Source organism: Anopheles cruzii, chromosome 3 (genome assembly GCF_943734635.1).
Source record: "Anopheles cruzii chromosome 3, idAnoCruzAS_RS32_06, whole genome shotgun sequence".
Taxonomy (NCBI): Eukaryota; Metazoa; Arthropoda; class Insecta; order Diptera; family Culicidae; genus Anopheles; species Anopheles cruzii.
Genome location: NC_069145.1, coordinates 70,932,149 through 70,946,764, shown reverse-complemented (window position 1 = coordinate 70,946,764; position 14,616 = coordinate 70,932,149). Strand labels below are relative to the sequence as shown.

At 51.0% G+C, this 14,616-nt stretch overlaps 1 protein-coding gene across 1 annotated transcript; it reads right to left on the bottom strand.

Moving 5' to 3' along the window:
* Window positions 1-7,418: 7,418 nt before the first annotated feature.
* LOC128270903 (microsomal glutathione S-transferase 1-like) lies at window positions 7,419-8,019 on the bottom strand. Its single transcript, XM_053008327.1, has 3 exons — window positions 7,891-8,019; window positions 7,743-7,819; window positions 7,419-7,665 (listed from the first exon to the last, which is right to left on the bottom strand). Exons 1-3 carry the CDS (start codon window positions 8,017-8,019, stop codon window positions 7,419-7,421), a joined length of 453 nt encoding a protein of 150 aa, XP_052864287.1.
* Between the last annotated feature and the right edge of the window lie 6,597 nt (window positions 8,020-14,616).

The window sequence follows — 14,616 nt, the reverse complement described above, 5'->3', positions numbered from 1 at the left end:
TCGGGCAGCATAATTTGCTTAATCCTCGGTATCGGCCGCGACCACGGCCTCGCTGGGTGACTTACGGGATCGGCGGAAGCGGAGCCCGGCTTCCAGAAAAGCCCCACCGACAGCCTCGGGCCACGGTAGGGCACGGATTTGCACGGTACACGATAATCCGGATGTTTTCAAGGATAAGATTCTCGGTTCCAAGAAGGCGGCGCTTCCCGACGCTCCGGTCTACTGTCGCCCGTATTTCTTTCTCGTGTTTCCTTTTCCCACCCACCCGCCGGCTGGTGCCCGAGGGTGGTACGTTGGTCGTTGTCGTGCCAGACACGACATCCAGGGTCGGAGAGAAACGCACGCGAAAAGGACAAAAAAGGGCAAACGACACCGACTCGGTGCGGCCTTCGCACCGACGGCGATGGCATCTGGCTGTGAAGATTAGCAAAGTTTATCGATAAATAAAACTTTTCTCTCCCATCAACCCATCGGCGGAACTACGGTGCTCCTGCCCAGTGGCTGTGAGGCTGCAAATTAAAATACCGTAACTCCTCCCGAACTGACCCGCGGTGGCTCGCCCGAACCATTCGTTCGTAAACTGCAATAAACATAATTAACGTTTTAAACGCACCTGACCGGCGTTTCCAAGGGGTTTACATATTTCACCCCGGTCCTCCACAGGGCGCAAAGGACCTCAACACCAGATGCTAGGCGTTGCTAGGCGCCACCCATGCGTGGCTGAGCACGGTGCTCGGTCGATCCTACAAAAGCCGGCTCCGTTTCCCGATGCCCCGGTTCGGTCCGATATCGATTTCGGGACCCCACTGTTGACAGTCTGCCGACCCGTCCCGGCAAAAGGTGGCCCTCGCCGGGGCCAACCGGTGCGCTAGCAGCCAGCGGCAACCGCAAAATAAACAAATAAATTACAGTTCTTTATTGGAGGATTACGGACTTCGCCGGCCGCTGGTTAGCGAAGGGTTTCCCGGACCATCCTGCCATCCTGCCCGGAAGGTGTTCGGTTCGTCCCGCTCGGTTCGATTAATGGATTTTGTAGCATTTTCGGTCCATCCGTCCTGCGTCCTGGCGGGGTTCAGGGTTCAATTGAAAGCAAACTGGCCAACTGGCCAGGTTCGTTAAAATTCAATCTACGGCAGAGAAAGAAAACGGGCGCAACGGGTTTGTAGCTGGCACGTGGCGATGGGTTTCTTCAGTCCGTGGAATGCTCCCCACGCGCGGGCGCAGGATGGGCCGCGTGGGGAAATTGTCTAATCAAAATTTCAACAACCGGCACTAAATAACACCACGGAATGGTCCGGCCGGTGGGGGAGTGGCGGGTCCGAGCCACGGCATAAAGTCGAAACCGAAACCCCGGTGGCCGTTGGCTCCGAGTGACGCAAAAATAATTGAGTAAACAGATTATTGTGATTGGATTCGATCGATTCGGGGCCCAGGTGGCGGGGCCGGGTTGAAATGGGCCCGCACCTTGCGGTCGGGTGTCCAAAAGGTGTCGGTAATCTTCCAACCTTCCACAGCCACAGCTCCCCCCTCGCGCGCGCGTTCGGAACTGATTTTACGCGCACGTAATTGAATTGAAATTGATAGTTTTGAGGCGCAAATTAGGTGCTTGGGATCGCGTTAGGGAAGCCTTTGGGGTTTATTTAGGGGCTGCGCAATGTAAATTCTAATGCCCGTGAGCCCAAGAAACGGAGACCGACGGGGTCTCGTGGGATCGCGGAAGCCTACCATGGACGCGGCCACCAATTGCAGTGCAGCTGATTGCTGTAAGAGCTGTTGAAATATTTCAAAACGTGAAAATTGAACGCAATTGAAATTGTTTAGAACCCTTTTGAGCATTTTTTAAGCACTCCATAGCACGGCCACAGGGAAAAAAGCAAGAAAAAACTCTCATAAAACATTGATAAAGCCTCTGATAGTATTATTCTTACACTAGATAAATATGGACTCCAAACTGTTGTGCTGTTCTCCGATCAGCAGAACGGCTACGTCACGCTCAGATTCGTAAGGACAAACATTCTGAACTTCCTGAACGGTTGCTACTCTCATTTTGACAAGGGTCAAGGCAGCATTTGACAGAGTTTCACATTACTTAAAGACCCTGAAACTGCCCATTTTGGGTATCTGTCCAATGTTGGTAAGTTGGTTCGCCTCTTACGTAACACACCGTGTCCTTCGCGTTAGGATTAATCAGACCTTGTCTTCTGAGTTCTCAAATATCTCCGGCATTCCCCAAGGAAGCAATTTGGGTCCGCTTTTGGTTTTGTTGTTCATCAATGATCTGACACTTGGGTTTCATTCCGAGTACCATTTACTTCATGCTGATGATCTCAAGTTGCTTTTGCCTGTACATAATCCGTCCGATTGCCTTAATCTGTAAGCATTGCTTGATCGCGTTGTTCGTTGGTGTGCTTGTAGTAAAATCTTTTTTACCAGAATTGCATTCAACATCCTGATCCGGTAAGAAGTGGCATTATTTTGGTTAAAAAATATATATCAAAAATATAAGTTGTTCCGAACAGATGTCTGACATTAATGTCCTTGCGGTGAATACCAGCAACGGTTGCCCTTTCGTCACGTTCACGGCAGCTCCAGTCCAGAGCTCCGGCCAACATTAATGCAATTAGAAGCATGTCACGATGAATGTTTCCCTTCCGCGCTTGATTAGCTCCTTCACGCCCCATTACCCCGGTCGTCTGGGCTCCGCGGTTCGATTGATTGCGAAAGTTTAACACAACGTTGCTGCACAACAATTGCCCGAGCCGACCAGAAAGACACTGTCTCCGCTCCGCTGGTGTCGGCTGTGGATGATTGACAAAAAGAAATAATTCAACCATCGGAACCATTTTTTGTTCGTGGTAGTGGCTTCAGGTTCTCCGTTGGTCTCCCAACTGTCTGGCGGGCCGATCTCGATCCGTTCCCCCCCGCGGGCCGGTCTGAAGTGGCCGACGAAGTGAAAAGTTTCACAGTTTCGCTCGACCATTATACAGGGGCGTCATCAATCAAGGCGGCCCGGCCCGCAAAGAACCATTTATGGGGCAGCCCTGCAAGACGCGTGAGCTGCAGAAAAGGACGAAAAATCTGGCGCACTCGTGTCTTCGGTGCCAACGCAGCGGCCAAATGGGACATCAAGATCCCGCCCGCCACCCCGAGCCCGAGGACGGCGATGACCTCGATGATGTTTGTAAAATTGGGTCCCCGGATGAAGGATTGGCTGGTCATGGCACCAGGAAAAGGTTGGCCGGATGAAGTTTCCGATTATGCTCCCTTCGTGGGACTGTGTTTGCTTCGTTTTTTTTCGGTGCTCTTCAATTTTTTCCACCCCCGCCCTGGCCGGTGTTTTCATTTCCGGTGTTGCGGAACAGTTTTCGGAACAAGTTGTCCCACGGCCCGCCGCCGATGGGTTGCGCAATGCGGTGGATTTCCGATGGAAATTCAATCAAAACTTTGCCATCTTGCCGGTGGGTTGCTGGGTGGCAGGCGTACCGGGTTTTCCGCTGTCGTCGTCTGCGTCGTCGTCCGGGTGTTGGTCGTCCGCCGCCGCAGGACGGTCGCGCCACCTACCGGAAGTGGAAATCCCGACGCCGTCGCACGGAAGTAATTATTATTAATGAATGTTTCGGCGACCGCCAAGCCCATTCCCTGGCTCGGGCTCTCACGCTCTCTCTCCCTCTCGGCTTCGGCCGCCCCGTTGACATTGAATATAAATTGATTGTTTATTTTTGAGCCCGGGTTGTTGGCCGTCGGCTGGGGCTCAGTTCGCGGAAAGCGATCGTTAAATAAACAATATTTAAAGCTCTATTTCGTGAGCGTCACTCGGGGTCGGGGCGTGATTCCGTGACAAAGACGAATTGGCTCCGGTCCGGGGGCCACGCCGGGCGGGTTTGAGTAAAGATTTGAAACGGTCCACCACTTTCCTCAAAGACAATGGCCTCGGTTTACTGGTTGGCGTAGGTCGTCTACAATGTTTTGGAATAAATCGGAACGGAACGAAAAAATCCCAACACGATTACGCCAATTAATAATGCTACGATTTTATGTTGGTTTTAATGTGAGTGAAACACCCAAAGTTTTCCGGATCCAATGTTGGCCAATGTTAGGTACAAAAGCATCCAATTTTATAATCCTCGGACGAACAATTCAATCACTGCGCCAATCATTGTTTATCTGCAGTGGAACCGCAATCACACACTAAACCGCTTAAAATGGTGCTAATCATGCGAATCGCGGGTCCGTGGCCCGTCGGTAAGCCCAAACATTAATTTGCCATCATTCCTGCCCAAGTGCAGCCGGATGCCATCAACGCATGGCCGAGTGTGGGAGAGTGAGAGCGAGAAACAGGCAAACATATGTGGCACTGAGTGAGGAGCGAAAGGGGGGAAAAAAAAGGAACGGTAAACCCAAAACAACCACCCAATAATCGGGCCATTATCCCGCATCCACCGTCCCGGCTAGTTTGCGTGCGGTGCGCTGGCAATTGCATAAATCATCCCGTTTAATTAGTAGCCAGTATGATTTAAAATGTTGTGAAAACAAGGGCGCCTAATTTCGCGGCGGGGCTCACTGCACCGGTCGGACGGGCGCGCCCTGGACGGTCAAATGCTTGACACTCCTTTTGCGGCGAGCGCGCGCTCCCGTCGGCCCCCATCATAAATCGCATAAATTTGCCTAATTGATGCATACATGCTCCCGGCAGCAATATCGACGTTTGAATGGTGGTTGTGCCCAAAAAAGGGTCAAAGTCCCCCCCGGTCGGCGACATGTCGCCGTGACAGTGGCGAATCCTCGCCTCGGTGCTTGGAAACATTTTACGGAAACGGACCAATTTCGTCTACGGCCCCGGGACGCGGCCCCAGCGAACGGTTGGGTTAAGCGGAGACTAATTTGCATTAAATAAATCGTTCGGCAGTCAAGTTCCGGCGCCCGGCTCGAACCGAAGCGCCCGCCCGCCCGGCGCTGTTAATTACTGGCGGGACCGGGAAAGTTTAACGATTAACGTTTAGACAGATGAGCGCAACCGACGACGGCGACGCCCGAGTGGTCCGCGTAGAGTTCATCGTCCCGTGGGCGGTCGAAATCACGGCACGGCCACAGGATCTTTTTTTCCCCTAAATTACAGAACGCCTTTAAAGCGCCTTCGCCTTTTTATGTGCACGCTGGCTGCTGACAAACAGACAGCCAGACAGTCGATTCGAAAGCAACATTCGGTCCAGTTCATGAACAGTGCATTTTGAGTAATTTTTAGGTAATGATGTTGTAAGAAAACTTTAACGAGCACAATGATAGGGCTCTTTGGTGCTGGTCCTTTTAAAAGACTTTAACACTCCCTGTGCTCCGATTGTTTTAATACAGATGAACACTTCAAGCACCGATTTGGGGTGCCACATTATGCGGTCAACGTCGGCCGCTGGCCAAAAATTGATTGCCCATCGGTCAGAGAGACGGAGCGCCGAATGCAACGCCGAACCCGAATTAGGTCACCCATAAAATCGGGATACTCAAGAAGAGCATGAAGGATACTAATGCACCAGACACAGCGCAACGGGACGATGGCTCATAGATTGGTTGCTTTGAAGAAGGAATCGATTCTATTTTTAAATTGAACCATCCGTCTGCGTTTGCCGAGGGGAGGCACATAAAACCTGTTTGCCATTCCCTGTCTTTTTCATTCGTCACCCGTGGGTTTATCAGTTCGGCATAAGCGATAACCACAAGCGACAAGTAGTATGGGAGTCATTCTTCAATCTCTCACTTTATCAGCCGCTGATAAGATATTGCCCGAATGAAATGCACATTTCGTGACCCATCACCCACACACACACACATTGGAGTTGACCTTAGTTCACAGAACTGTGATTATTCGGGCGCTGTAAACATTAAAACTTCATTTTATCGCCTACTACAGGGTGGTCAAAAACGCGTGCACATTTTGATTTGGTTATAAAACAAAAACGGCTGAATATTTTTCGATGCTTAAACATTTATTTGAAAGGTTGATCATCAAATTTATGTGTGAAAAACAATTTCACTCAAATGTCCACCACGACTGGCTTCGCAGTACCCTATTCGGTCGACCCAATTTTTGAGCACTTTTTCGACTGTCGTTGGTCCTATCGCGGCAATGGCAACTTGAATTTGGGTCTTGGGGTCGTCAATAGTTGTTGGTTTGTTCGCATTACATTTATCTTTCAGCGCTCCCCAAAGATATCAATCCAAATGCGTCAAATCGCAGCTTCTTGGAGGCCAATTCACATCACCATTTCTGCTGAATATTCGACTTTCGAAGATGCGGCGCAAACAATCGAGCGTGGCTGTCGTTGTAGGGCACGTAGCGCCATCCTGTTGAAGCCAAATGTTGGCTAAGTTCTCAGCATCAATTTCGCCAAAGAAACAATTAACCAACATTTCTCGGTGGCGTTCGCCATCGACGGTTACGACGGCTCTTTCTTCATTCTTTCATACGGCGGCCGATGATGCCGCAAGACGAAAATCTGCACCAAACAGTCACTCGTAGGGGGTGCATTGGCTTCTCTTGCACGACGTGTGGGTTTTCCGAACCCCAAAAACGACAATTCTGCTTGTTAACATAAATGCCGAGGTGGGAATAAGCTTAAATGAAATGTTCTTTTCAAATATCGTACCGTTTGAGATTTAACCTACCACTTTGGAAGTAAGTTTTTAATATTTCCCAGCTTTGTTCGAGCGTAAAGTGACCCATTTCGTAAATTTGGAAGTGTCTACTAAATGTTTACATTTTCCAGAATCAAGTTTGACGTTTTAAACGTCAAATAATGTGTAGTTCAAAATGTGCACGCGTTTTTGACCACCCTGTAGATGGGCTGCCAATGAACGATTTGCAGTGGGCGAGAAGCTTTAATGTGGCCCCAAAAATCGAGTGCTTTGCATGTTACCGTAGCAATTGGCGCATGGTGATCGGGTCCCGAAAGATGGCCGACCTCACGTTCGAGATTAGAAAACAATTGTTCTCATGGGTTCACGTTACGGGAACGCCTCGCACGTTTCCATCGATCGGAATGCCGATCGGCTATGCAGCGCAGAACCTTTTCGGACGGACCTTGCTTTGGACTTCTACTGTACGCTTCCTGAGCGCTTGCAACACCACGCCAGGCGTCGTCGTCGTAACGGTTATGGCTGCTCCGAGTGGCGAGCTGGAATCACTTTGGAAGCTGCATCCAGGGGCCGAGAACGTGCCTCCCGGGGCCGAAGCTGGAGAAACTGAAAACTGATCGTTTCCCAGCCATTATGAGTCGATTTAGACGTGTGTGTGCCCTGAATAGTAATGATTTTTCTTTCCGATCCGATCACACCCCGGCCAGGCCGGCCCCGGTGAAGTAGACTTCCCGACTTGCGAGGCGAGGTGCCTCGGGGCCTGGGCCCCGGGTCGGTTTTTATTCGTCTGCCTACACCACACGGAAGTTGCACAAAACTTGAACGCCCATGTAGACGGTGGTGAACAGCCCGATGCCAAAGCAGAGCCCACGGACCTTGCCGATGGGCACGAGGGCGTGGCAGATGGTGTGACCGACGCGAGCGGCCGTCACCAGACGGAACAGATTGACGGCCACCGTGACGCTCGGACCGGTGAACATGTACAGGAAACCGACGGCAAAGAAGGGCAGAATGTTTTCCATGTCGTTCCGGTGCGCCCTGCGGAAGGTACGGGTCCCGGTGGTTGGTCGGTGAAAGAAAAGCCAAAAACGAGCCGAAGCCCACCGTTTACATACCGTCGGACACGCTCCACATCCGGATCGTTGTACGCAACCTTGCCGCCCTCCCTAACGTCTTCGGGGTTCGAGAACACCTGCAAATGCGAGCCGAAGGGTGGTCAGTGGTTCACGCCCGGAGGGGGGAAACCGGTCCGTTTTCACGCACCTTCTTTTTGCCACGCTGCAGCCCGGTCAGGATGGACATGGTGAGCATCTTAAGCCCCAGGATGGCGACACAGCTGGCGTAGGCCTGCACGATGGCCGGATCCACCTGGCCGAACACTGTCGAGCTCATGATCGTTCGTTCGTTTATCGCACGGTGAAGGGTGAAATAATACTGAAGGCCGGACCGGACCCCTGGCACGGTCGTCGGTCGGTTTACTGTGGGTCTTATCGGGGGGCTTATCGCGTCAGTGCTTAGTGGCCGGTGACTGGCAAAATCGAGGGCACGAAAATAGAGGCGCCTCCGGACAGTCCGTTGATGCCGGTTTTGGGCAACATTTGGGCTCCACGGGCATCGAGGTCCCGAAATAACTATCAATCATGAATGAATGTATAGTTTGCGTCATCTTCAGGTCCGAGTTGGTTGAAGTGCAAACCCTTAGATATGGGTAGCTTAATTAAAATAATCAGACCTATGCGACGATAGCCATCGAATACGTATTTGGTTTTGCCTTACTCAGAATTGAATAACCAATGCCAATTTTTCTATTTCTTCATCTGCACAACATATTTCTATTTCTATTTGTTAGTCGATTGAGACAAACCAACAAGAGTTATTTGGGATATAGAATGCCGTTTATTGACATGAATTGTCTGAATACAATATCAATCAAATGACCGCCTCCATTAGTCACACAAAAAGCGGCCCTTTTTTGGACATTTTTCATTGTATTTGACAGCATTTTGGTTATAGACAACGTAATTGTTATGTGATGTTAGCTTTCAGTTCTGCAATGGTCTTCGGTTGGCTGGCATAAACCTTACTCTTCGAATAGCGCCACAGAATAAAGTAAGGAGAAATTCGGTATTAACGCACAGTTTCCACAGTTAAACGATTATTTTCAACGGAGAGTGCTACAATTTTAGCCCACTGTTTTACCGTCAATTGATCCATGACTAAAACGGCATACACTAAAGTTTTCGAATCTGGCTAGTTTATCAAAATCGACCGACAACTAGCGGAGTTATTGAACATTTTAATAGGTGGATTGTGATGGAACACCTTGTTCATGCGTAACTTCAAGATGCCTAGCACGAGGCGAGAAAAGCCTGGACTCCAAAACCATAACCTAGAATGGTTGGAAAATTTTGCAAAAGCCAAACTCTGCCAAACTCTGGACCAAGTAATCGACAACGAAGCTAGTCAGTAACCCTCGAACACTTAAAGGGGGAAAATTGTCCTCCGATTTCGTTTAATGAAACGTTTAATGTACACAATTAGACGCTGGTGGCGAACGTGCTGATGACGTATTAACCACGATGAAACATTGGCTTCTCTCAACGATTATCCACAATACTTCTCCAGACAATCGACCCTCGAAAATGAGTGCCTCTATAAAAAACGCCCAAAGCCAACGATTTACCCTGCAGTTTTGAAACCGCCAAATGTCCGTCGACTCCGGGTCCGGGTGTCGGGAGCATATTTACGTTCAACAACAACGAGCAAAAAAAACACACCCCTCGAAAGAGAGCGGCCAGCTCCATTCCAGCGACGAGCGGTGGGAAAACATATTTCAAGTGGCCTCCCAACGGTCTCGTTACGCTACTCCCGGGGCCATCTGTTTACACTTTCTCCGAGTCCGAAAAGTTCCACGTAGCTTCGCAGTGGTCAGCGCTAGGACACAGTGGCCGTCCCGAAAACCTGGCCACCCGGTAATCCACTGTCACTGCACCGAAGTCATCGTCGCCACAGTTACTATCAGCATAAGAGCTCATCATCATCATCATTACCATCACCATCACCATCATCATCGGAGTGAGGTGTGTGCGGTGACGCCGTTGTCGCCGGCAAGGTCGGGTCTCGGTAGCCCCTTGCTTTGGAGTGGCTCTTGGAGAGCCCGTTTCGAATTGTTCTGATGGATGTTTTGTTGCGCCGTCAAACGCCGTGCCGAGTAGTTTCAGGTTTCTGTTGAGACAGCAGTTAACCTTCCTGGGCGCCCGGTTATGACTGTGGCCCCCGAGACCGGGTTCAGTTTTATCATCGACCACGGACCACGGTGGTGATGGTCCGCTCCCACGGTGGGTGGACATCAGCATAATTTATGCCATTTGCCCACTTTCGAGATCCCCGACTCCTGGGAAGCGCGGGCTGCAGTAGCACACTCACACACACCCGCCTCTCGGTGGATGAAAATAAAACCAGGGACCGGTGGGGTGTATAAAAAGCGGCAACTAAAAAGGAACAAAATGGCCAGCAAATTATATGCGCCCCGTGAAGCGAAGGAAGCGATGCTGCAGCATATTCAACGCTCCACACACAACCACACCGAAAACAGTCGGACCGTTAAGCAAACCATTCCGGCAAAAAGTTGTGCTCGCCGGACACGGTGGAGCGATGGCCCTGGCCCTGGCCCAGCGGGGCTGATGGGACATGGTTCGGGCCGGGCCGCCTCGTGAAAGTTAATCCAAAACTCAAACATACCGTCTGGCGGTCGTGAGTGCATGAAAAAATAAGATACCACAGAATATTAAAATTGTGCAATTTGAAATTCCATCCCCTCGCGGGGGGGTGGATGGGGCCGCGTGGGTGGTATAAAAAATGGAAGCCGAAAAGATAGCACAAAGCCAGAGCAAACAGTATTGCGCGCCGGCCCGGATGATAGGGAAAGCGCGAAGCGAGTCCACGTGTAGCGGGCAGGAAAGAAATACAAAAATCGGTCAATCGAGAGCATAGCCCAGGACCAAAAAAAAACACAACGAGCCCGGTAAGTGCTGGGGACACAGGCACAGAGAGAGAGCCCAGGCCAGGGCTAGAGGGAAAAAGTTATTATCACCAGCTCGGTCCAGATTGTACCCGACGACTCGCGACTTCTCGGACCGGTGGCCGGCAATTTGCGTGGCCGCGCTCGCCGCCGCCGCCGGATGGACCTTTCCGAGCTCTTCCCGGCGGAGGCTGGGAGACAGAATAATCTCGTTTTAAAAGGTCGCCGCCGGTCCTGAGTGGGTGTTTTTATTTCATTACCTTGCCTTAGCTCGACGATCCGCCCGTCCGTTCGTCCGCCCTCGATCGTCGTGCCGTGGGGGGTTCAAAATTGTCACCTTATTTCATTCGGGACCGGCCAGGGGGACCGGCGGTGCCAGTGCAGTCGCAGGTGCGTCCCGCGTCCTGCGCGGGGACCAGCAAAATGGCCGGTCGGTCCGGTTGAAACGTGAGCCAGTTTATTTGAGCCTTTAATGGAGGTTATTTTTTCCCCAAATATAATTCCCGAACGTTTGTTGGTTTTTAATACGGAAAATAATCAGAATCCCGCCCGGGTCCTTGGGGCCATCCTGGTGGCAAGGTGGGGCGACTGACTCGTGGATTATGTGAGAGGCGGAAGAGCGGTGGAAGGTTTTGTGGTTTTCGATTGACGTGGCGTGACACCCGCAGAGATGCCTTTGGGCTATCGGAGAAGGAATATAATTTTGGAACGAATTTTGGTGCCACGCTTTACGGTTTATACTGAAGGTTCAGGGAATCGTGATTGATTTTCTGATCATAATTGCGGCGGCATTTGTGGTCGTCGGTCATGTTTCAAATGATGGGCACTTCTGAAAACTCAAACCAATTCCCGATATATATTATTTTAATAATTAGGAATAGCAATTGTCGATCGATCGATCATGCCGACGTCTTTTTACCGTATTGCGAACTACATTCACGGCCTTTATAAAATTTATAATCATTAAAACAAGTCACTTAAGGAAGGTATCGATTGCGCCACAGTATCGTTAGTGGAAACATTGTCAAGTACATTGCGAAGTTGGCTAAATTCAAGCGTAATATGCTAACCATTGAATGCTAATACGTCACCATCGACGAATCAAAGGTGAATACTTTATTAAATTTAATATTGTTCCTGTAAAACTATATGAGACCATGACTAGTCTAGCTTGCCTCCTCTTCAACATCGCACTGGAGAGACCCATCCGGGACTCTGGAGTCGCGAATTCATCTGGAAGACATCTACCTCATGGAACATCTACTTCAAGTACAGCCAGATCCAATTGAAGTCAGATTTTGGTCTATGATATGGACAAGGGTCTCCAATGTGGCTCAGCCCTACTTAGGAATCGAGCAAGCTGCGGGCAATTTCGGTCTGCAGATAAACGAAAACAAGACCAAAGTTATGCTGCCCTCGCCGTCAGCTGCCCCACCAATAACTCCGGAAAGCATACGTGGAGGTGTTGTTCTAATAAGCAACAGTTCGAAGTCTTCTCGAGCTTCACCTATACAGGGTCACAATCACGAGTGCCTATCGAGTGCTTTATTTACCTCGATCGTGTCACGTGCCAGCTGTATATTGCTTTAAGTTAAGAATGTCCCAAGGTCCGTTGTATTTTGATGAGCAATCGAAATGTATACAGAAACTTATTTCACAAAACGAGCATTCCTGCATTCTGTAATCACTCAAAGACGATTGGTCCGAACTGTGCCGCAGTTAACTTTGTCACCGGTCACATCTGTTCCGTCCAGATAACTTCAAGCTGGAGCATGCTTTATGTGGCCGTGCCGTGAATACGCCATTCTTGGCTAACAAAAAACTAATTTCTCCAGCAGCCATCAGTGATGACATAATTGATAACACGATTTCATTTGTGTCCGGCGCCCTACCACCGACCACCTCGGTTATGGTTTCCGCCATCGTCGGTAAAGAAATTTCACGCACTTCCGGCCCCGCCCACCGAATGCGCTGGCAAGCACGTGTCCCGACCCGACGGTGGCCACAAGAAAACCAATCAATCAATCATTAAATTGCTTCCCCATACGCCACGCCAACTTCCGTCGAAGCAGCAGCGTCACCGGAATTCGGGAGGCCTTCCGATAAAGACATTTCCGAACCAGTCCCGGGAATCCTGTTGTGACATTTCCGATTTGCGTGCCATCGAGAGGGGAGGCGAGTGTTTTATGAAGTGCCTTCGGAGAAGTGATGTCCCCCCGCCCCACACCACCTACCGATCGAAACGTATTTCCGGTGCAGATCGGCCGAGATTGCGGTCCAAATGGGGCGGCGCCGGTCGGCGGTTCGGCGGAAGTGAGCTGATTATGTTGGAACGCACGCGGCACACGCACAGATCAAAAACGGCCATTAAAAGTCATCGAGCTGCGAGGGCCGCCATTTTGCTTCGCTCGTTTGCCGGGCGCCCCGAGGCCGGAAGTACAGATCTCGGGCCAAGATTCTAATCTACGAAACAGCGTGCGTCTCGCCGTCACCCACCTCAGCCGTTTAAAAAGGATAAGCGGCGATGCCGCCGGGGATTTGTGCCGTCTCATGCTGCGAGCCATTCACCCATTAGCGAAGACAACCTGCCCGCCAGCCAGCGGCTCTGCGGTTCCGAAGATGACCGGCCCGAGATGGGAAGTTCCATCTCATGCTGCTGCTGCTGCTGATGATGATGATGATGATGAGGATAATGAATGAGTAAACATTGAACGGCAATCAAGAGTCGATTGGTGCCATTTTCTATTCTCGCCCAGGGCCGCCTCCCTGGGGGGGGACTCGAAATTCCTGCCCACCAGCGGACACGCCCGGTCGGCAAGAGTTGCGTGAGCAGAGAGAGATAGTGGAACGATCGGCTGGGCTAATGGGTTTCTGCCTCCCGAGCAGCAGGGCCCTTCGGACGGAAGTTGGAAAATGACGCCGGCCACGGCCACGCAGAGAAGCGTTGTTGAGTCATTTCAAGATCATGTCGGAACGCGCTAAATGGAAACGGTCCCGTATTAGGCTCTCGGTCGCTTACTCGTTCGCGTGAAGCCGCATAATTCTAGCAATCTCGGTTTGCTGGCCCTGTCGCCGGAACAATGGACTAGGAAAAAGATGGTCTCCGTCCACGGGAAACCAGCCGAAATCAGGCTCCAACTGCTTCAGGCACGGACCGAACGCATTCACCGGGATTCGCACGGCCCCCGGCACCGAGACCGAACCCGGGACCGCGGGGAAGGTATAATTAGGGAAGGAAAATCCCAATTTACTGAACTCGCAGGAATGTCGGCAACGCTTATCCAACGCGCTCGCACGGACCGGAAGTATGCTTTTGCGTGGCGAACTGGAAGCCGTTTCGCCTTTTATTGCCAATCTTTGCCGTCGATACGGTGCGATGTGGTGCCGGAGTTTGTTTTCCCCGGACTATTGCAACGACCGTTTGTTTGTGTGGTGGGAAACGTTCGTTTCACGTGGAATGCTGCGCTTTCCCGGGCCAGCGAATGAAGAAATTAGCAAACTTCTACGAGGCGGCCATTCGTGGGCACAATTTTCTTAATACAGTCGGGAAGACCGCAGCGCCTTCCCCTTCGTTGTGATAGTTTAAAGTAATTATCGTCGTTTTTTTGTTCTGGAAAAAGAAAACTTTCGCCTCGCAGCCGACACAGATCCGGCAGATTCACGGTTTTCAATTAACGATTAAGCCGCCGGGCTCCAGTGGTTATGCAAAACAGAAAACTCCGTTGCACGATCTCCCCGGGTCGTCGGTGTCTCGTCGAGTGGTCGAGTTTAAATTGAACCGACGGCAGAAACCCCAGCGAGCCACTCAATCTAATCCTGTCCATCACAGATCACGCGGATCCCTGACCGACGGCGATCGAGTGCCTGTGCCACGCAGCTTCTGCCGGCCGCAGCAGGACCCTTGTCCCGGGACGTTCCCGAGAACCGGGAATGTCGGACAAAAAACGCCAACCGGACGATCCGGTGCG